At 35.6% G+C, this 24029-nt stretch overlaps 1 protein-coding gene across 2 annotated transcripts in view; it reads left to right on the top strand.

Annotated features, from left to right (window-relative positions):
- The window catches only part of MTMR2 (myotubularin related protein 2), a 97049-nt gene that overhangs the window by 68381 nt on the left and 4639 nt on the right, over positions 1–24029 (top strand). For both annotated transcript variants that reach the window (XM_012660073.1, XM_012660072.1), the window contains 5 exons: positions 5498–5647; positions 6371–6559; positions 12940–13125; positions 15731–15937; positions 20098–20190. In XM_012660073.1, coding sequence (XP_012515527.1) covers positions 5498–5647; positions 6371–6559; positions 12940–13125; positions 15731–15937; positions 20098–20190 — 825 coding nt within the window. The remainder of the gene's footprint in view (positions 1–5497; positions 5648–6370; positions 6560–12939; positions 13126–15730; positions 15938–20097; positions 20191–24029) is intronic.

Below are 24029 nucleotides of genomic sequence, written 5' to 3'. Positions count from 1 at the left end.
TCCAGTAGTATACAAAAGGGATAATAGAATATGACCAAGGTGGGTTGGTCTAATATTAGACAACCTATTAATATAATTCATCACATTAAGAGATTAAGGCAAAATTCAATCTTCAAATCTGTGTTTTAGCGTATCATTCTTTCTCAGTAAACTACTTCCCAGAGAGTCCCTGTACTGCAGTACTTAAACTCTACCTAAAATAGTCTTTTCTTTATTTTTAACTTCCCTTATGTCCACTTGCTTTCTTGAGAATTTAAGTTGACATGATTGTTTCTCATAAGTATTAGATTTGATATCCAAATTATTCTAGAATTCAAATATGAAAATCCTTAAGCTGTGACTTTTGTGTTTAGATTTCAAACATTGTATTCTAATTATAACACTTCTAATTTACTGAGTTTTTTGTTTTAGAAAGCCAAGAAGAGTAAATAAAAAACCACTGCTAAAGAGCTAAAGATATCTAAATGGTTTGAAGCTGAATTTGTTACTACACTCATATGTGGCAAGTGAAATTTTAAATTCCTCATTCAGTTACATTGTACCATCAATTGGCAAAATAAATGGGAATCAACTAAAAATTAAGAGTATACAAGTAACATTACAAGATTTATGCTAAAAAAATCCATTGTCAGAATAAGATGATTAAGCAACCAGAAAATCTAACAAGTGTCTTCACAAATTATAAAAATAAGGATAATTCTTTGGGAATCTGGGCAGAAGTTGCTGTCTGTTCTAGCAGCATTCAGCATGGAACTTTGGAAAGCAGTTGAAGTAATTATTTCCAAAGAAAAAAAATAAATTATTATTAAAAGGGAAAAAGTTGGAGGGTAAATGAATAACTGAACCTATACAGAAAGAGAATTATGAGATTAGGAAATGTGTCAGTAAGAACACAGCATTGAACTCTACATTAAATGATATGGATGCTTTATGGTCTTTGACTTATTTAGATGAATTTTTTGTTTTTTTTTTTTTTTTCCTTTTCTGCAGAGTTAGAAACTTTTGTCTCTGAGTCAATTAAGCTAAGGTTTAATGTAGAGGATACTCTGTTTGTAGTTAGAAGATTTATTTTGTTCTTTTCTTGGATATATTTAAGTTTCTTACAGAAGAAAATGAAGATGATCTTTTAAAATTTAAGACTAAAGATAAAGCATCAGAGCATTCCTTTTTTTCCCTTTAAATAATAAAAAAAGGAAGTGCTAATACTTGTACTCTATATAAAATATAAAAGATCCAAAGAGGTCCACTGAACTTCCCAGAACAACCCTGTCCCCCAGCCATCCCAGTTCCCCTCCCTTTGGGAAATAATGTTACTGGTTTCATATATACACTCTCAAAGATATGCCTACAAAGATTGTGTTTGCATGTGTGTACATTTCTTTTTGAGCATGTGATTGCATACCATGCACACTATACTGCACCTTTATTTTCTCATTTAATATACTTTGGAGATTGTACCATCTCAGACCTTCCTACTTTTTTTAATCGAGATATAACTGATACCATAAAATTCATTGTTTTAAAGTATATAGTCCACTTGTTTTTAGCATATTCACAAGGTTTTGCAGTTATCACCACGCTAATTCTAGGACATTTAGAACACTTTATTTTGAATTTTAGCTCTAGCTCTTCCTGTCACACTCAGGTGCATGCTCTTTGCTGGATCATTTATGTCACAGTGTCTTTATTTTTTACTTGATGATAAGTGCTGCTTTATGGGATTGTTGGAAGGATTAATAACATACAGGAAAGCACTTTGTAAACTATAAAATGTATTCAAATTATTATTCTATTTATTACATTGTAAAGCTCTGAAAACAAATCATGACTGATTAGCTTTATCATGTGCTGCCACTAAATCAAAAAATGAAAGCCACATTAATTCTACAGGCCTATACATAATAGTGCTAATAGAAATTAGATTATATCTTCTTAAAAATGGATAAAACTATTAATACTTTATAACAAACCCATTTGAGTTTGTTGTAAAGGAGAGTTTTTCTTTAATTTACTCTTGAAGTACAGTATGTTGTGATTATACAGAGGACCCTAGAATTTGTGGATAAGGTTGAGAAAAATCAAGTCATCAGTAAAAATCTGTATAAAGAAAATGAGTATGGTCTTCTGTAGAAATACCCAATCATAAAGTACATGCATTGCTTAACAAACTTGGAAAACATTCAAGTTCAGTTAAGGAAAACAGAATTTATCCTTAGAACTGGAATGTAAGTAACTAAGGAAAGTCATAATCCTATTAATTTGGTTGTAACTGGACTCTGACAAGTGGACATACTAAGGGTAGTGATTTACATGGAGAGTAGAAAAATACATGCCAAAGATCAACAATTGTCAGAATATCTTCAGTATTGTCTACAAAGAGGGTATATGAGGACAAGCCAACTCCAGTTTTCTGCTTGAAAGGCAGTCCCTTTATTGGAGGGAGGTGTGTCAACTTATCTAAGAATGAGGAGAACAGTCGCCATTAAGGTACTTTAAGTCAGTGGTTCTCATTCCTACCCCACCCTGCCACTTATCTGAAGAACGTGACATTACCAATGAAGCAGTGATTCTCTTGGTAGTGATATTTCAAGGATATGGGAAGGGAGTGGGAGAAAGATGGGAGTTCCTTTCTGGGTTGAGGGATGGTACATTAGGATCTCAGATGTGTGCTTCTCAAGCGATTTGTCCCCTCTTACTTCTGATTTCATGTTTTCTAAGAAAACTTTAGAAACTAACTTTGCTTCTTACGGAAGCTTCATATGGTTCATTGATTTATTCATTCATGCATTCACCAAATTCATATAGTACCTACAAAATACTAGTAGCTAAAATGTGAAATGTAAAGATACAGTTCTGGTCCCCAAAGAGTTTGTGTTTAATGGCAGGTTCAAACAAGCAGACAAACAATTACAACTTATTATAATAAATACTCTTATAGAGCAAATACCTAGTGCGAGAACATGAAACCATCTGGGAACTGAAAGAAGTCTTATACAGGCTAGATTAGAGTGTACGGTGGCAAGAGAGAGGTCTGGAGGAAGCAGGATTGTGAAGTGCTTTGCTAAATCTCATAAAGGACTTTAGATGAAAAGCAATAGGTAGCCATTGATAGATTTTAGACAGAGGAATGACATGATCACTTTTGCATTTTAAAAGATTACTGTGGAGACAGTGTAAAGAATGGATTACAGAGGGACAGGAGAGAATTGATAATGGCTTGAATTAGGGAGGCGGCAGTGAGAACTGAGAGAAGTGAGCAAACTTCTGGTACTTTTGGGGAAAAAAATAGGAATTAATCATTGATTAAATGTAGGGGATAAGGGAGAGGGAGGAGTTAAAGATGTTATTCAAGTTTGTTGCTTAAGTACCACTTCTTTAAACTTGGCAATTCACTGTATTATACTTTTTATTATAATATGTGAATATTTTTAAAAAAAATTTAATATTTAAATTAAAAATCTTAACATAAAAATAATTAAGCCTTTCTTTTACTTCTGGAAATGAGTAAGGATCTTATAGTTGCCCAGACTATCTAAAGTTGAGGAAAGCAAAAGGGAGGGAGAGATGTGTAGAACATAGGGAGCAAGTTGGGACCAGGCTAATTAAAAAAGGGTAAATAGGGCCGGGCGCGGTGGCTCACGCCTGTAATCCTAGCACTCTGGGAGGCCGAGGCGGGCGGATTGTTTGAGCTCAGGAGTTCGAAACCAACCTGAGCAAGAGCGAGACCCCGTCTCTACTAAAAATAGAAAGAAATTAATCGGACAACTAAAAATATATAGAAAAAATTAGCCGGGCATGGTGGCGCGTGCCTGTAGTCCTAGCTACTTGGGAGGCTGAGGCAGTAGGATCGCTTGAGCCCAGGAGTTTGAGGTTGCTGTGAGCTAGGCTGAGGCCACAGCACTCACTCTAGCCCGGGCAAAAGAGTGAGACTCTGTCTCAAAAAAAAAAAAAAAAAAAAAAAAAGAAGGGTAAAAAGGATAAGGCACCAATGAGGAAACAACACAGCTAGAGATAGATAGAAATGCTATTGAGAGTATTTACCACATGATTACTGGGAGTTTTCTCTCCTTTCTTAATTTTAATATTCTACTGGATATTTGGCAACAGCTTGAGAAATACTTCTTTATTGCAGAGTACATTCTACTTTTTATTTGAGATTTTTATAACAATTTATAGTGAACTAGGATAGTAAATTTTTCTTGAGGAATAATGTACACTGTACTTTAAAATAAAAAGAGTAGATTTGGAATGTACATGGAATTCTCTATTCTACCACGTCCTAATGTATAGCTTTGATCAAATTACAAACCACATGTGCCACAGTTTTTTAATCTATAAAATGAAGTTAATAAAACCTAAATACAGGCTGGGTGTGGTAGCTCAAGCCTGTAATCCTAGCACTTTGGGAGGCTGAGGTGGGAGCATCACTTGAGCCCAGGAGTTCAAGACCAGCCTGGGCAATAGCAAGACCCTGTCTCTACAAAGAATAAAAAAAAATCAGCCAGGTGTTGGTGGTGTGTGCCTGTAGTCCCCGCTGCTCAGGAGGCTGAGGCAGGAGGATTGTTTGAGGCCAGGAGTTGAAGGTTGCAGTAAGCCATGATGATGCCACTGCACTCTAGGCTGGGCATCAGAGTGAGACCCTGTCTCAAAAAAATAAAAAATGCCCCCAAAACCACTGAATACAAAAATATGTATGTGAGTGTATGTGTAAAGAGGCTGGCATAGGGCCTATAAGTTTTCAGGGATCACGACATTGAAAATAGATTTTCTTAAGTCCAACCATTTAATGTAATGGCTTCGTTTTCTATACAATGGAGGATGGAAATTTCGATTTTCTTTAATCCTCTACCTATGTGAAGTAGTACACTAATAAAATAGCAGACATTGAAGGACCACCTGAGAGCTTAATAACTGGTATATTTTTAAAAAGTTAAGTCTTTCTCTTGCCTGTTGTCTGTCTCCACTTTGCCTTCCATTACTCCCTTGCTTTTATGATATGTTTTAGATTAGCAACATCCCAGTAGTACTACAATGCTGGAGTGAAAAATTCACTTTAGGTATGTAAGGGATAACTATGTATCTAGCATTCTAGCGGACACTTGGTGCCTGCCCTCTAAAATTTCTTTGTATAGATGAATGGCAGCAAAATTAATCAAACTGAATGAGACTGTGTTCTCTTTAAAGACAGGGAACATTTGCAGTCTTATTGTTTCCTTCCTTCCCCTGGATATGTTTAGCACAGACCCACACTGAATATTTAATGTATTAATAAATCTATTAACATAAAATTGGGTGCCAAAATGAACCCCTATCTCAGCCTTAGAATGTCTAATCCTAAAAGCCTGGCCACCACAGGCAGACAATAACAATTCCAACACTTTAAGAGATATATTAATATAATGGAGATAAGAGAGAGTGCATAGGATCGCTTCTGTCCTGGTGTCTCTTAATGTTTTAGTTAGATAATAATTTGTCTCATGTTTTATTTCACATGTAGGGAATTCCGAATGAAAGCTGGAGAATAACAAAGATAAACGAACGATATGAACTTAGTGATACATACCCTGCCCTCCTGGTTGTGCCAGCAAATATTCCTGATGAAGAATTAAAGAGAGTGGCGTCCTTCAGATCAAGGGGTCGTATCCCAGTAAGTATGAAGCTTTGATGAAACTTTGCAAATGCTTGTATATTCTACCTAATGCTGAGATTAATGAATGAGAGAATGGATTCAGGATAAAAATAGCTACAGGTCTTTTATCGGGATATTGGAGTTTGAGTTATTTGGTAAAATTAAAACTGGAGGAAAGACTTAAAGAGGTTTCTGGAGACTCTGACATGGGTATTAGATAACTGCACAGAATTGCGTGGTTCTTCACTAGGAAACGTTTGCCCTGTACATTATTCACTGTTGGTTTATCTAAGTGTACATCCCTTAGCCATGTTTTTTTCCTTTAAGTCCTAAGAAAGAAGAAAACTTTACAAATTTATGATTAATAACTGGATCCTAGAAAGGTCAGCTCAAACAATGTTAGGTACAAAATTCATAGATTCTAAAGAGTTGAACAGTTTTATTGATATAGTAAGTGGGGTTTACTTAGCTCTGTTTTAATGTATTTTTTCCTAGAGACCACTTCTCAATAATTAGTGACTTCCCAAAATCAATGTCTGACAAAAGAATTAGACGAAATTTTCCATATGCCAGAGTTGGCTTGAAAGAAAAATGATGGGTTTTCCTTGCAGCCTCAGATATCCTTCATGGCCAGGCTTTGGATCCAATAAGAAAGCAGAGCTTTATCGAGTACTGTTTTTGAGAAGAATTATAAGCAGAGAAGCATATAAAGGGTGTGTTACCATTTTTTCCCTCATTAAGGTTTTATCATGGATTCATCCTGAAAGTCAAGCCACAATCACTCGATGTAGCCAGCCCATGGTTGGAGTGAGTGGAAAGCGAAGCAAAGAAGATGAAAAATACCTTCAAGCCATCATGGATTCCAATGCCCAGTCTCACAAAATCTTTATATTTGATGCCCGGCCAAGTGTTAATGCTGTTGCCAATAAGGTGAGACCATCTTTCAGTAATTAAGATTATAATTACAGTTTCATGAATCAGCTGAATTTGGCAGGTGCCACAGTGTAGGTAAAAAGAGCTCAGGCTCTATGGTGGGAAAGTTCTAGTCTTGGCTCTTCTACTTGATGGTGTTATTTAATCATTTTAGACCTCAGTTTGCTCACTGGTAAAATGAGAATAATAATAGCTAACAGAGTTGTTTTAGGAGGACAATCATTTAATAAAAAATAGTGCATAACCCAGTGCTTACTGATATAATAACCAGGTGTTCAATTTTTCTTAGATTCTTTCTCCCTTCTCTAAATGTGGCAACTAACTGAGCTTGTGACTGATGGATGTTCCTGTACAGAACTGCTGCAGGAATAGTGAAACAGTGTTCTCAGTGACAAGTGGTGCCCTCTTCTCACTGCCCTACACCTGAACAAGTTATTCAAGCTGAAGAACTTGGAGTTAGCTGTAGGAGTATTCCTGATTTCTCCTGTAGAATTAGTATTGTGGAAATAGAAATGCTGCTTCAGGTGACAAAATCTACTATAGAGGAAGGAAGGAGAGAAGAGATACAACTTAGTTTTAAGAAATTACCTATTTTTTAAAATCTCAATAAGCAATGGATATGTTTTATAAAAAATTAGTTAATGCATATAAGCAAAAAGAAGAAAATATTTTAAAACACCCAAAGCCCTGTAACTGCGAGAGAAATATTGTTAAGCCTTGGTAATACTTCCAGACCTATGTGTATATGCATGTACACATATTTGAAACAAAATTGGATAACTGTAACTTCCTTTTTTAAAAATTGACACTATTATTTCATATGCCAGTAAACATTCATCTGTAACATCATTTTAATGGTATATAGTAACTATAACAATTGTTGCTGGATATTTAGGTTGTGTGTGCGTGTGTGGTTTTTTTTTTTTTTTGCTATTATAAACAATGCTTGGATGATCATCCTTTTAAATTGTGGAAGATGTACCTAATTATTTCCATCCTGCTTAGCTTTTTGAGGGCATTGTGTGATCTAGGCATTCTCTAGTAAACTGTAAATATTTACTCTTAAAGGAGACAGGGGAGGTACATGGCTCCCTAAACAGCTATCAGTTAATACTTCAGTTACTCAGTTACGGGGCATAAAGATAAAGTGAGATAATGTGTATGTGAGGCCCATAGCCCAGGGACTGGCATATATTCTTCCAGTAATTACTTGTTTCCCTCCTTAAACTTTGTACCATGAATTAGCAGGAATGAGATTTAGGATTATTTTCTGGGATGAGAAGGGAGAGAGGAATATAAGGCAGAAAAGGTGGTAGGGTAAAATGTTAGATTCTTCCTCTTACTTCTTTTTTAGTTATTCCCACACATACGTCACTATGGCAATCCCCTTTTTTGAATATGCAAAAGCCTATGTCATTGTTGCTACAAGTTTTTTTATCTGCATAGTAAGAACATTTTTTAATAGCTTAATGAATTATTGTATGACAAATGCTCTTGCAGCCGTGACTCATGTTGAGAATTAAAACTTTGCCAGCCACTAAGTCCTCCATGTGTGCCTCACCCCGATCAATTTCCTAGCTTCTAGCCCTGCCAAAAGTAACCATGATCCTTTTATAGTAATCATTTCCTTGCATTTTTAAATACTTTTATTACCAAAGTGTACCTCCCTAGACTATACTTTAGTCTACCTTTTAAAATATTATACTTAATGTGTCTTTTAAGTCTCTCTTGATTTATAGTTCTCTCTTTGCCCATCTTTTTCTTTTTCTTGTATTTTATCTGTAGGGTTCTCATAGTTCGGATTTTGCTGATTGCATCCTGGTATGGTTCAACTTTCTACTGTCCTAAATTTCCTTCAGGTGAATCCAGAGGTTTATTCAGATTTTGGTTCAATCCCTTTGCCAAGGCTGTAGGTGGTACACATAATTTGAGGTTCATTCTCCTTTGTGGGATTTTAGCAGCTGTTGATGCTTAGTGCCTACATAATGTTAATTCGTTGGGAGTTAGAAAATGGTGATATTCTAATTTCATGATTTCTTTTTTAGCTATTAGTTGAATTTGTTCTATAAAGAGGTACTTTTTCTTATCCGTCTATATTTTGGATAACCAGCAGTTCATATAAGAAAGACAGAAAGGCTTGATTCTTTCTCCTTATTTACCAGATTTCCAAATAACAAATTTATTCTCTATCGTCTCTTAGGGTAACTGATTTTTTTTTTAAGTATCATTATGAACTCATGTATTTAAATGTAATTGACGTTTCCTAATCCGTAACATATTTTTTTTATGTTAAAAATGATCTCATCTTTGTTCAAAGGAAGTTGTTTCAGGTTATCTCCTGAGTTCTTTTGACATAACCATAGTAATCTTTGCTGTCTGGTGTGACAAGATGTACAAGATTCATCAGCAAATATACAAGATTTCCTAGACTGGAATAGCCATTTATCCATGAAGTTCTGGTTTCTACTAAAAGGAAATGGTATTTCAAACCATAATCTGGGTGCTAAGGATGTTCATTTGCTACTGGGATGGTTCTGTTTCTAGGTCTTTTCGGGGGACAGAGTTCGGAAATATTTACATATTTCTAAAGATAGCTGGGCATGGTGGCTCACGCCTGTATCCCAGCTACTCAGGAGGCTGAGGCCAGGAGATTGCTTGACCCCAGGAGTTCCAGGCTGCAGTGAGGTATGATCATGCCACTGCACTCCAGCCTGGGTGACAGAGCATGACCCTGTCTCTTAAGATAGAAAAAAAAAAGTATCCCATGAGTTCATATTGTCTCCTTTCTTCCCCACCAGCATTCCTGGTTCTTCAGGACACAGGTGATGATAAAATTAGTATGTCCCTTAATTAGTCATTTGCTTTATCCCACCACGGTCTCAAATAACAATACTATTACCACCATTAGTGGTATGATTACTGAAGTTAAATGTTATTTTTTTGCATTTGCTGTCTTCATTTTCCCCCATCTTAAAGATTCTTTGTATTATCTCTGCATTGTCAGAGTATATAGCTTTTAGACATTCTCCCTTTTATATACATTCTCTCTCATCTACCTCTTACTTCTACAAGTAACTACATATTTTGCGCTTACAACCAATGCAGCCAATTCTTATATGGATGTCCTTCTAGTCATTTTTTTTGGTCTAACGTTCTGTGGTAAGTATTTCAGGACGGGTTCCTGGGAACAACATTCTCCAAGTACTTGTGTGTTGACATAAAGGACACAGCAGCTTGTGTCCTTTATATCTGAAAGTCACTTTCACTGGATAGAAAGTCCTTGGCTCATATTTGATTTTCTTGAGTACCTTAAATACATTACTTCATTTTCTTTTGGCATGAAGTGCCAAAAACCTTGATGATAAACTAAATATTTTTTCCTTCTAAGTTACTCCTTTTGCCTGAATATCCAAGGGATTTTCTTCTTTCAGTGCAGTTATTTTGCCAGAATATGTCTTCATGTTAGGTGTTCCAGGTCTGCATTCTCGGGTATGCATTTCAATTTGTATTAATAATTTTCAATTTTTAAAAAAGATTTCACAAATATATCCTTTAATTATAGTTCTTAGTATTCTGTTTCCTTGTTTTGGCTTTCTTCTTCAGGCATTCCTTTGGCTCTTCTTTACCTATCTTTGTCATTTGTCACTTTCTCTTGAATCCTTTTTATGTCTTGATGATGTCTTTTGGTTTTTAAGATTTTACAGCACCTGTTTCTTTTAATTTAGTATCTATTGTATTTATTTGCTCTAGTGTTTCTTTTACTTTAGTCTTCATTTCTGAAATGATCTTTTTCTTTTGTTTTTAATTTTTCTCCAATTCTACCCCTTCATTTCTGAATTTTTTTAATTCTAATTTATGTTTGTTTTCATGCCTGATCTTATTTTACTTTATTTAATGAATGAATGAATGACAGAGTCTCACTTTGTCACCCCAGCTAGAGTGCAGTGGCATCATTGTAGTTCATAGCTCACAGCAACCCCAAACTCCTGGGCTCAAGCAATCCTCCTGCCTCAGCCTCCCAAGTAGCTGTGACTATAGGTATGTGACATGATGCCCTGCCAATTTTTCTATTTTTTGTAGAGCTGCAGTCTCACCCAAACTGATCTTGAACTCCTGACCTCAAGTGATCCTCTGCCTTGGTCTGCCACAGTGTTAGGATTGCAGGCGTGAGCCACCACACCAGGCCTGATCTTATTTTAAAATGTCTTTTGCTTGCTTGAAAATAGAAGGCTTTAGTTTTGAGGGGCACTGTCTGTAGGGATGTTATGAATGCTCATTCTCTTTTATTTTAGGATAGCTTATATGGGATTTGAACTTGATCTTCTGTTACTCATTTTTAGGTAAAATTAGTTTCCTGAACTTTTAACAGGATGAATGGTTTAGTTAGAAGGCGTGACACAAGTTAGGTGTACCCAGAAGTTATAAGAGCTAATGACTGAGCTTCCTCTTTTGTTTTTGTGTAATATTAAAATATACTGGAGCTTACCTTCTGACATTTCCTGGCTCCATCCTGTCTCTTATACCCTGCACCCACACCAACACCTATACCTACCGTAAGCCTAACTCCACCCCATCCCCACCCGCAACCACCACCACCTACCGTAACCCCGCCCCATACCCCATCCCTGCCCACATACATCCTTTATCTGGACCTTTTCTTCTGTTGTCTCTGTCCTGCTCAGTTTTGATCCTGCACTTAGAAGAGATGCCTGGCTAGTCAGGAGAGTGTATAAGGGTTATACTGCTTTGGCTCCTTTACATCTACTGTAGGCTACCTTTTATACTCATCAACTGTTGGAATGGACAGAACCCCTCCCAGTTTCAGCTGCACTTCTTAGATTGATCTCTTGTGCTTTCCTGTAGTTCTAGAAGAAAGCCAAACACAGAAGCAGAAATACTAAAAATTAAGACTCTTGGGGTTCTCCTGTTCTTGGTTCTGTCATACGTCCAGAAAGCTTTCTTCTACTTTCTCCCATGCACTAATGGCAGGCAGATTTTGTGGCTATTGGTGGTTTGCCCCACCTGTTGGTATTTTGGGTTTCAATGGACAACTTTCTTACTTAATTCTGTTTTTAATGTTTTTTGCATGTTTCGGGTTTTACTGTCTAGTTGCCCTTTAAAAAAAAATCACCTTTATGGATATACAATCCATTCACCATAAAATGCACTCTTTTAAAGTGCTCTTATTTTAAAGTGTCCATTTCAGTGTTTTTAGTCTGTTCACAAAGTTGTACAACCATCACCACTACATTTCATTCTATGTGTTTCTGTGACAGGTTCTATGTAGTTGCTACCACTGGTATCTTTCTAGCATTTGTTGCAACAAGTATGAATTGAAAGTCCCTCCACCCCTGACCTGTCCTATTTCCATTCTTCTGAAGTAATCCCTGTTAGCAGGGATCTACTGCAACCCTGTTAATTTTATAACCGTGCCTGATGTGAATCCAAACTATTTCCCAGACTTTCAGTGTCAGGAGGGAACTTCTGTTCTGTTAGCAATCTGTTGTTGGTTATGAGTTTGTGAGTTTTGTTTTCAAATGTATGGATCATATGATCACTTAATTTTATGTAACTACATTTACTACTCCAGGGTTTTCCTAATTTGCTCCTATTAGGGCTCTAAGAGGTGTGATTTATACATGAGTTAGGTAGGAGATTGGAGAATATTTTGTTTGTAAAATATAAAAAGATTAAGTCCAGAAAAATTAGGTTCTTCTTTCTAGCCATAGCTTATATTGAACACCAAATATTTTCTCACTCTGTTCTGAAGATATAGATTTAAGTGTTTGAGGATAGGGATGACAATAGCATTCTGTGCTTTATTTCGTTCTGTCTTTTTATTTAAAAAGAATTATGTGGTTTAAACCAGAAGCAAGTCATTATGATTGCAAATAATTTATTTTGCAAATATTAAGATTAAAATGAGGTGAAGAGGCAGCATGGTGAAGAAGCATGAGTGAACCAGATACGTGGTCCTTGCACATGGAAATTACAGTCTAGTCATTTCCATAAATATGAAGGGAAGTCTTCTGTAAGAAATTTTGTTTGGGTCGGATTTGAAATATGGTCAGAGAAAATTTAGTGCTTTAAAATGTTTAAATACTTTCATATATGTTTCACATTTAATTTTTATAACAGTCACATAAGAAAGTCAGGGTGAGTGTATATTCCTGTTTTATAAAGAAAAGCATGAGGTAGAGGGTGGTTGTGCTATGTCACGCTAAGCCATCCACATTTCCCCATGGTGTTTTCCTAGTCACCAGTAATATGTAGCATCTTTTATGCTATTGGATATTTTATGACACTTTTTCATGGACATCCACATACAGTGGATGTATATTCATATATGACTTACCATGACATGTGCCTTTTTCCAGGCAAAAGGTGGAGGTTATGAAAGTGAAGATGCGTATCAAAATGCAGAACTAGTTTTTCTGGATATCCACAATATTCATGTTATGAGAGAATCATTACGAAAACTTAAGGAGATTGTATACCCCAACATTGAGGAAACTCACTGGTTGTCTAACTTGGAATCTACTCACTGGCTAGAACATATTAAGGTGGGTATATGTTACTGTTTCCCAAACAAAGACTATCTCTACCCCTTTGTCTTTTCTTATAATTGAAATCAACATGAAGGTACCTTTCTAAAAAGTGAAAATAGATAAATGCTTTGATAATTAGTACTTCTAAATTTTGATGTTTGAATGAATTAGTTTCCTATATTGTACATTCAGTTCTGTTGTACTTCTTTCTTTCCCTCTTTCCCATCCTATTTGAATTCTATGCATCCTTCAGATCCTAGTTCATATTTCTTTCATAGTGTCTGCTCAGATCATACCTATTTACATTTTCTCTCAACTCTTCGCTTTCTCTTTCCATTTAATCATGTACTACGCTGTCTTTCATTTGTTTGCTTTTGTGTGTCAACCACTGTATATTGCTAACTCATGGAGACTGGGACTGGATAAATCACATTCCTTTTTTGCCCTCTCAGGAGTTAGGTCAGCACTATCTGTGTGAATATTCACTCAATAAACACTTGTTACATGATTTGTGAAGGTAAAACCATTCTGATTAGGGAAATTAGGTAGAGTAGTTGAATGAAGGATACTATTAGAGTGCTAAATCATTTGCAGAGTACTGTGTGAATGATAATTTATCTAACGTGCTAATTTAATACTTGCAGCATCAACTATTACTTCAGTTAATATTATTATATATATTTCAGATATAGTGTGAATTTCAGTAACATAACCTATCAACATATAGACTTATGTAACTACATATATATTAATATTATGAAGTAAAGGGAAATACAGTCCTTCATGTTAAGGAGGAGGAGACTTGTACTCACCTTAAAATCTTCAAAATTCAGACAAAATTGAAGAGAAGGCCAAACTGAACTAATAAGAATTATAGACTATTTTTATTGTTTTTCTTCTAAAAGCTTAGATGCTTGAATGTAGCAAAGTATAAACACTACTCAGTATGTTTATGTGGCCCATTTATTAAACTGTATAGTGTGCAAATGTAAAGCCATAGGACTTGATTTGGAACTTAGAAATTGCTGTGTTTGCTTCTGAAGATTAAGTAGCCAATTTCACTAGTGGGTATAACATTCTCTCCAAAATGCTAGCAGTAACAAAAACAAGTTTCCCTAGAGGTATGACATGCAGTTTGGCTGGATTATTTTCTCCTCCCCAAGTCCTTATCACATCCACACAGTTTACACGCTCACCCTCTTCAGATTGCTGCTCAAATATCACCTCCTCAGAGAGGTCTTTCCCAACCACTCCATACAAAATAACAGTTCTACCAGGACTCCCTGTACCCCATATGGAGCTTTTTCACTTACTGCCATCTGAAATGCCTTATATTTCCTTGTATATTATTTGTATCTAGCTGGCCTTGCCCAAGTAGAATGTAAACTTCAATAAGCAAGTCCTGTGTTCTGTTCACTACTCTGTCAACAGCACTGGAGCAGTGCCTGTAGTAAGGGACTCCATAAATGTTTATGTAGTGAATCAATGAAGATTACTGCTTTGGCTATCTCCTTCTGGTCAGTCTTAACTTAGCCTTTGGGTTAGTGATTCTTAAGTCTGTATATGCATTTGAATTATGAGTGGAACTTATTTAAAATGGATTAGGATCATTGGAGAGTGGCAGAATAGGGCCCAGGTACTTTAATGCTTACAAATGACCCTGATACATAGTCAAGGTTGAGATTGCTTCAGAGTACCCCATTTCTGGAATACGCCAACAGTTATGATAAAGGGAGGTTATCATGAGATTTCTATGCCTAGTAAATCTACTTTCTTTAATTCTCATCTATGTGTGTGGAACTATACTATTCTTTAAGTACAATATTAGGATATGACCATTGCAGAGAAGAGTGGGGCTATACTGTTCATTTTTGAAGATATTATACTTTTGTTTCTTTTTTGGTTATATATAATTCTGTTTAGTTTTAACTCAAGATCAATTTCAGAAAAGGTAAGTTATTTCACAAAAGGTTTCTGCATATTTAAAAAAAAGAGCTGAAGTTATTTTAGATACCAGTTAAATTGACATGCTAATATTAATCTGATAATTTTCATGCATACTGTTATAGTAAAGTAGCTTACCCTTAAGTTTATACTGTGCTTGCTGTGTGCTATGTGACCTATAAAAATCTTCAGTAAAAACAATAAAGTAAATGCTATACAATATTTTAAGAGAGATCCAGTTTTATTGCTTTAAGAGACTTAGTCTAATTTGGTTAGGTAAGCATTGTTTTAAATAATAGAAACATAAGGCTTCGGTTGCCTTGTTGATTATTTTTATTTAAACAGATGATGGAATAGTTGATGATTCTTAGAAGCAGATCTCTTTAGAACTTAATTCTTCTAACAGAAATCTTACTCACAATACTGAGTTGTTTAGCACCCAAAGGTACCTTTCATATTTCATTGTGTAAATAGGAGTCAGCATTTATGAAATCTATCTACTTTTGAAAACAAAATTTATATATCTTCTACCCTCTACAAAAATTTTTAGGAAGGGACAAATGTTTTTTTCCCCATGTTATTGAGACAGTCATCCCTACTAAAAGTGTAGTAATAAATTTTGAAAGGGAATATTTAATTTTTTAAAAAATTTCACTGAAAAAAATCTGTTTTCCAGCTTATTCTTGCAGGGGCTCTTAGGATTGCTGACAAGGTAGAGTCAGGGAAGACATCGGTGGTAGTACATTGCAGTGATGGTTGGGATCGCACAGCTCAGCTAACTTCCCTTGCCATGCTCATGTTGGATGGATACTATCGAACCGTCCGAGGATTTGAAGTCCTTGTGGAGAAAGAATGGCTAAGTTTTGGACATCGATTTCAACTAGTGAGTAAAGAACTTTAACTCTTAATGTGTCACATGCATTTCATGCAAGGGATGTGAAAATGCCTTTTTCTTTCATAAGATAACTCATCTAAACTTGATCATTTATCTGGAGGGGTAAAATTCTTATGAGGACTTTGTTTTAGAAAGCATTAGGATACCCTAATGTGACTCTGCAGTCTGCAGCCAGAGCTAGCTATTTTTCAGGCATCTGACCCAGTCTTTTCTGTGATCTCTACCAGGAAATACCAGACAGCATTCAGTGATGTCCATGGGTGTTTCTACCTCCAAATGACAGTTCAAGATTAGTATGACGGTTATGGAATCATAAGGCACTTTTAGCTTTTCCTGTGGACTTACAAAAAGACAACAACGGCTTAATTATTATTCTTAAAGTAGCTATATAAAGTAGCAGTGCTCACAAAGAATCAAGGTCTAAAAAAATCAGGCTGGGAGTAAAAGAAAAATGAAGTGAAAATAAAAGTTTAGTTCAGAGTTAGGAATAAAACATAGCTTTTCTATTATGCTTCTTAAGGTACTAAAACTAAAATGACCATATGTATGGTAAGTGTTGCGGATAGCTTTATGGAAATGACAAATTTTTGAGCCCTCTGTATGGTTCAAAATTTATTTTGATGTTATCAAATTTCAGAATTGGAAGGACCTCAGAATCCAGGCATTCATTGTTACTTGAATGTCTTCTGTGGTGCCCCTATCAAAGGATGGTTTAGTTTCTCCATTATCACCTCCAGAAATAAGCAGCACATCCCTTTCTGAGGCTATCCAGTCTCACTTTAGAAAGTCTACCTACTAGAAACTTCTTCCTCATAGTGAACTGAAATTTTCTTCCTGTTGTACCACATTCCCCTTTGTAGAAATGAAGAACAAATATGACTCCTTATTCACATCAGAAAGCCCTTAAAATATTTGAAAGTAGCTGACTATGCACATCACCTGTGAGGTTCAGTTTTCAAATTTAACATCCTTTTTCTTCATTCTTTTCTCATTCTAATGCTGCCCTCACCATCCCAGTTGTCCTCTGGACTTTGCTCATGACTTTCTGCAAGCGTGGTGCCCAGAACTAATCACAGTTCCTTAGAGGAATGGGGCTATTATGTCCCTTTTAAAAGATACTATCCTTTTTCCTGCGCTGTCTAGTTATATCATACTTTGGTTTCATGGAGCGTTTAATTAAACATTCAAGTGGTTTTTCAGCTGTGCTTCTGCTAACGCTAAATTGGGAATCAGAAAACTTGGGAACAGTGACTTTGTGGGCCTTCTTCTTCTCATCTGTTGTTCACAGGTTATAATCATAGAATTTAGAGTGAGGAGTAGGACTAATTTCCCAGGAAGGAGAACAGGGGAGCAAATTGTCTGGGTGCCAAGGAGCAACGAGTGTGGCAAGAGTAGAATTGAGGGAGGGGGCAATTTGGAGAATCATGTAGAGGGGAGCCAGATAGTCAGAGGCCTCAAAGCCACTGAGAGCTTGAATTCTGTGCATTTTCCTAGGTTAGTTGAAAGACTTTCTGAAAGGTGTTTGCCCTGATGCTGTCCCTAGCATTAACCTTCAGTATCCAATAGTTACCAGAGCACACTAGCAGTGTTTATAAATACAGTCGTCCCTTGGTATATGCAGGTGATTGGTTCCAGGACCCTCTGTGTATATACCAAAGTCTGCACATACTCAAGTCCCATCTGTCCTGCGGAACCTGCAGGACAAGTCGGCCCTCTGTACACATGGGTTTCGCATCCTGCATTCGACTGAAAAAAAATCCACATGTAAGTGGTCACATGCAGTTAAAACTGTGTTGTTCAAGGGTCAACTGTAACATGAAAGGAACAGACATCTAAGGTTAGTCTCCTCTTTTGAATCTGAACTGTTAAATAAAATTGGTATCTATTTAGATGGCTCACATTTTTCAGTTCTCTATACTATGTACTTATCACGAAAAGACCATTTAAAACAAACTCTTCAAAGAATGAAACTTCAGGCAGCCAAAGCTGCATATGTTCATATAAATATGTTCAAAATCATAAATGTTTCCAGCTGTTTGAAATTGCTATGGATCCCTAAACTACTAACTCTGGTTACCTACTCCATTTTTTTCCCTAGTTGTATTCTGAAAGCCAGAATTTTGACAATTAAAGGACCATCCAGTCAAGAGGTTATGCTCACATGGTTAACGCAGGGTAATGATTCTCAAACTTTTTGGTTTCAGGACCCCTTTACACTGTTAACAATTAACGATGACCCTAAAGAACTTTGTTTACATGAGTTTTATCTATCAGTATTTGCCACATTAGAAATTAAATTGAAAGAATATTTCTTGATTTGAGAAAATAAATCTATATTAATATTTTAATGAAAAATAATTATATTTTCCAAACAAAATGAAGATTAATGAGATGATTGGCATTGTTTTTACATTTTTTGCAAATTTCTTTAATTGAGTCTGGCTTAGTAGAAGCTAGGTGAATATACATCCACTTTTACATTCAGTCTTTTGTGACATGCTCTGTTGTTTTAAGTATATGAGGAAAATCTGACCACACACAGATATTTAAGTGGAAAAACAAAATATTTTAATAGCTTTTCCAGGGAACTGTGGATATTCTTTGATATTATGCCAAAACTTGACAAATGGTAGTTTCTTATAGGTTAGAGGTAATATGGAATCCAAAATCAAATCTATGAGTTTCTTGTTGTTTCTTTCACTAAATTTCATTGGTCTCTCTTGCACTTTGAATAGATCTTTTATATTTGCATGATTGTGTAACATCATGTATTGGTTATTTGGAAAACATTGGCTTACTGAGTTATATAGATCTTCCAAATGTTAATATATTTCATTATATAATGTCATAAAATCACATTTAATATCATCACTGATTTTTATCAGGAAAGTCTTCAAGTATTGTCAAGCTAATTGTGTTGGGTAAAATTCCAAAAATTGAATTTTCACCCACCCAAAAGCTTGAATTTTATGATTGAAAACAAATACTGTCAGTTGTTTTCCTTAAGGTAATAGATTCACTTTGTACGTTTTCAAAAAAATGTCTGCAAGTCTTATTAGCCACAGTTCATGTATCAATTGTTCTTTTCAGTAAAAATGATCTTCCATGAAAAAGTGGTATTTCCTATAATCCTATGTCAATATGCAGCAGAAACACATTATTGCGTATTTCCTATTTTATCACAGAGGATATTAAAAAATACCTACTCAGGGGGGGTGAGATTTAATTTAATAAAATGTTTTTAACTGCTTCAGCAAGCACACTGGCAATAAGCGACATTGACTTTTTCTTTCATGTAACTGCATGTCTGGCAGGGCAGAGTTACTAGAGCAGTTTGATGCCATTGCCTTGCTTGATTCCTACTAAGGCACCAGAAGTTTTGTCCTTCATCACTTCTGCACCATTAGTGCAAATGCCAACATACTGTAAAAGACAAATAGTATCTTCTGAAAATCTTATGAAAATACTTTTGATCTCACAAGCTCCTGGAACCACACTGTGGACCACATACATATTTATACCTGCTTTGGGGTAAGGAGCAGGATTGTGTTTCAATCATCTGGGTCAAAGGTCCTCAGAGGAGAAAAGAACTGAGAAACTGCTAGGGTGACTGCATACTTGGAAGGTGAATGTCCAGCGTTTTTGAAAAGTTCTGTAAGATTTGTGCTAATGTTGATCCTCCTAATGAAGACATATTTAGAGCTAAGTGGGATGGCATACCCTTCACTCACTAAACAAGGCCTTGACAGAGAAGTATGCTTTCCAAGGCCAGTGTATAAGTAACTATTATTTATCAGAGGGAAATTAATTAAATCTCCAGGATAAAAATCTGGGCTGAGATTGACTGCTCCTATCTTCCATTAGCAACCTTTTAAGATCTCGGTTTCGTTTATTAAACAAAGTGGTAAGCCCTACTATATGCATCTCATGTCAGAAAAAATCTGGCAGTTTGTACATCAAAATGTTAATAGAGGTTTCTGCTTGATAGGATTATGGGTGATTTCTGCTTCCTTTGCAATGCTCTATAAAAAGATTTTCTGAAAGTTTGTGGAATATTGACCAAATATTATTTTTATTGAAAAATTATTTCCATTAAAAACTGAAAAATCTCACAAAGCTCATATAATATTTCACTGTCTTTGTGTCAGAGAGTTGGCCATGGAGATAAGAACCATGCAGATGCAGACAGATCGCCTGTTTTTCTTCAGTTTATTGACTGTGTCTGGCAAATGACAAGACAGGTAACTTATCTGGAATATTTATTCTTATCTCTTTTAAACTGTACAGTTAGAGTTGGTGTAAAATGGAAATTCTTATATTAATTGTTTCCAGGTAAGAACCACTGTCATTATAAATTATGTTAAAAGGTTATTTGAGGGTAGTATTAAAACACTCGACAATTTGATCTCATTAGCATTTCAACAAGTGCCATTGATAACCCTAAGTTATTGTGTTCTTTTGAACAAATAGTGTTAAACACCAAAAGCTCATCTATACCTTGCTAGAGGAAGTGAAGAAATAAGCTAGGAAACTCAAACAAAATAAAATCCTACGTTAAGTAATTTTAATTGTTTTAAGGGAAAAATGTGTTTAGAGGGAAATTATAACAAAGTAGATATGTAATAGATTCAGCTCTTTGTTTTTAGGCATGGATAGGGCTATTACATTTTTTAGACCTAACAACTTTGTAACAAATCAGATTTGAAATGTTAATGTAAATGGATTTAATCTTTTGGGAAGATACCAGAGGAGACTGAAAAAAATACATTTATTATGAGATCACTTCACTAATGAGGCAAAGGGTCATTGTCTTCAAAATATGATTTAACTCAAGAAAAAGCACCTCAAAACCCTAGAGTTGAATGCAGCTTATTGGTGTTATTTATTCATGCAAGGGTTTATTGGACCTCAAATAACTGAATTGTTTTTACTTAGATTGCCACATGAATTTAAAGTAGGGCAGGTGCTGGCTCTGTTGGCTCTAGCTAGGATCATATTTTAGCTTTAATAAGATACTACTTTATTAAAAAAAATTAATGGTGATCCTCGGGTGAAATGTATTAATTATATATTTAATAGTTTTTTTCCCCCCTCATAAGCATTTCAACTTGAATGGTTTATTTTGAACCTGCTGGCTTAAATGAAGCATTGTTTGTAGATGAGACTACAATACGATGAGGCTGGTATTTTAACATACATACTGAAAAGGTGTATACGATTCAGTGTTGGGGGGAGTAGGGGGAAGGAGAAATGCTATGTACTTAGTTTTACAGTGTTTACCAGTTCTTAGAGTAGCTTTGAATTTTTCCTTTGGAATTGCCTTTGAGTCAGGGCATCAGCTACATAAATCCCTACCAATCCTTTTTTTTTGGATATTTGACTAGGAACAATAGGATCCACTTTTGACCATTACCGTATTTGATTTTAAATAACCTTTGAGTATTGGCAAAATCAAACATGCCATCAAAGGGTAGGGAAGTTCTTTGAAATCATGGCATCACTGAGGGTTACATGTACTGCTTTCCTAGGTGAATACCTTGACGGGGCAGTGTGTTTCAATAGTTCTGGTATGTTTGTTAGAAAAGAAGATTCAATCACACTTTCTAATGTCTTGCAAAGAATACATAATGGTCTATGGCCATACCACTCTGAACATGCCTGATCTCATCTGATCTTGGAAGCTAAGCAGGGTTGGGCCTGGTTAGTTTTTGGATGGGAGAAGAGTACATATTAAATAATACATTTATTCCTCAGTAATATTGTTAACTCTATATGCTACATATCTAAAAACATTTTAACCCTAATTTTAAGCCTGGTTACTAAGCCTTTATTTTATGCATCTGTTGTAGTTAATGTTTTTCTGTATATTTTCTTCTTGAACATAAAGCATGTTAGCTATTCATGTTTATTAGCAATCATCAGTTTTATAAATAATTGAATACTAGTATAAAGACTTAAATAGCATACTTCTCAAAACAGGACCAATTATGTTGTAACTAGCCAGATTCTATGCCTCTCCCCCTCCTTCCATTCTCATCTCCATCTCCTCAGTGCTGGGATCAGGAAGCAGTCATTGAAGGGTCCTTTCAGATTTTAAACACATAAAGAAAACAAAATATTCCTCCTCTTAGGATTTTAAAAGCAACAGCAGCAGTTAATGCTCTGCTATTTTAGTTTCATTGTGAGGAAATGCCTACTGATTAAGCTGTCTTCTCATAACTGAGCTAACAGTTTTGCCAAGAAGATGAAAAACTAATCGCAGGCTTACATCCTTGGGATTGCTATTTAATGGATTCAGGATGCACTTATATTTGGCTAATAATAAGGCTGTTTAACAGTGTGAACAAATACAGACGATGAGATTTGTTTTTTAAATGAATGTTGCTAGCAATGCTTTATCACCTGTTTCATTCAGCTTCACAGCCACAAAAATTATTCAAAGCCTACTAATTGCCCTTTGGTATTAGGACATTAAATGCGAAATGTCCGATTTCAAATCAAAAGTGTAGTTTATTATGTGTCAAAAAAGAGGCAGTACAGTTAACCAAAGTATGTGCCTAAACTGTCAACACAAGTTTTGCCATCTTAACAGTAGCTTGTTTGTGCCAGCAGCGAGGAAGCTAGTGGCAATGAAATCGCAAAAGGCATTTTCCACAGCTTGTTGAGAACTGAATATTTTTCCTTGCAAGAAGTGGTTCAAAGCCTGGAAGAAGTGGTAGTAAGTTGGTGCAAGGTCTGTTGAATACCATGGATGACAAAGTTTCCAAGTCCAGTCTCTGCAGTTTGAGTAGAGTTGTTTGTGCAATATGTGGTTGAGCATTGTCTTCCAAGAGGATTGGCCTGTCTCAATTGACGAATCTCAGCTGCTTAATCGCAAGCATCACCTTCATTTCATCCAATTCATTACAATAGACATCTGTTGTAATTGACCAGGTTTCATGAAGCTGTAGTGGATAATACCAGCGTTGGACCACCAGACACCATTAGCTTTTTTTGATGAATATTTGGTTTTGGACTGTGTTTTGGCACTTCATCTTTATCCAACCATGGTGCCGAACACTTGTAATTGTTGAAAAGCATCCATTTTTCACCGCAAGTAAAAATACAGTGTGGAAATGGTTCACCTTTATGTAGTGACAGCAGAGAAAGGCAAGCTTCGAGATGATTTACATTCTGACGTTCATTTAATTCATGTGTAACCCACTTACCCAGTTTCTTTACCTTGCCAATTTGTTTCAAATGGTCCAATATCGTTGGAATAGTAACGTCAAACCTTGCTGCTAATTCACAACGCGTAGGATGAGATGGATTCGCTTCTACTACAGTTTCTAGCTCATCATTATCCACCTTAGTTTCAGGTCACCCATGTGGCTCATTTTCAAGATTAAAATCACCAGAACAGAACTTCTCAAACCATTGACATACTATGTGTTCATTAGTCACATCCTTCCCAAACACTTCGTTGATATTTCGAGCTATCTGTGCAGCATTGGTTCCACAACAGAACTCATATTGAAAATAACGCGAGTTTTTGACTTATCCATGGTTTCACAAAAACTGCTCTAAAAAAAATGTGAAAGATAATCACAAGCCAAAATGTATGTTTGAAAGACTGAGAATGTACCTTCACAATAAAAATAAACCAAGAGGTGTCAAAGTGAAATGTCAGAGATATCAACTGTCAAACTTAGTACTTAAGGAAGTTGGATATTTCATACTCAATAACCTAATATTTGAGAAATCTACCATGTTACCCTGCTTATAGCTTCCTAGTATTTAGGAAACTTCAAGACAAAGTTGTTTTCATCCCTATCCTTTTTGCATGCTGTTTATACAGTTTTCCTCCACTATAAAGGTAGGGATCCTTCTAAGAAATAAAAACTTGGAAACAATATATATTTTCCCAATCTGCAATCCAAATATTCATAGAATTTCTTTCACACATAGCCCTATAATTGGTTCAGTCTTGCCTGAATAATGTTGAAATGTTAAGTGGATAGGATGGATTAAACTAAACCTTTTAACTTTCTGTGGTGTCTAATTCTTCATTTGACAGTCCTCCAAAATTGTGTTGTTTAAA

This window comes from Propithecus coquereli, unplaced genomic scaffold (genome assembly GCF_000956105.1).
Source record: "Propithecus coquereli isolate 6110/MARCELLA unplaced genomic scaffold, Pcoq_1.0 Scaffold65, whole genome shotgun sequence".
Lineage (NCBI taxonomy): Eukaryota > Metazoa > Chordata > Mammalia > Primates > Indriidae > Propithecus > Propithecus coquereli.
This window is presented reverse-complemented; position numbering and strand designations above follow the sequence as displayed.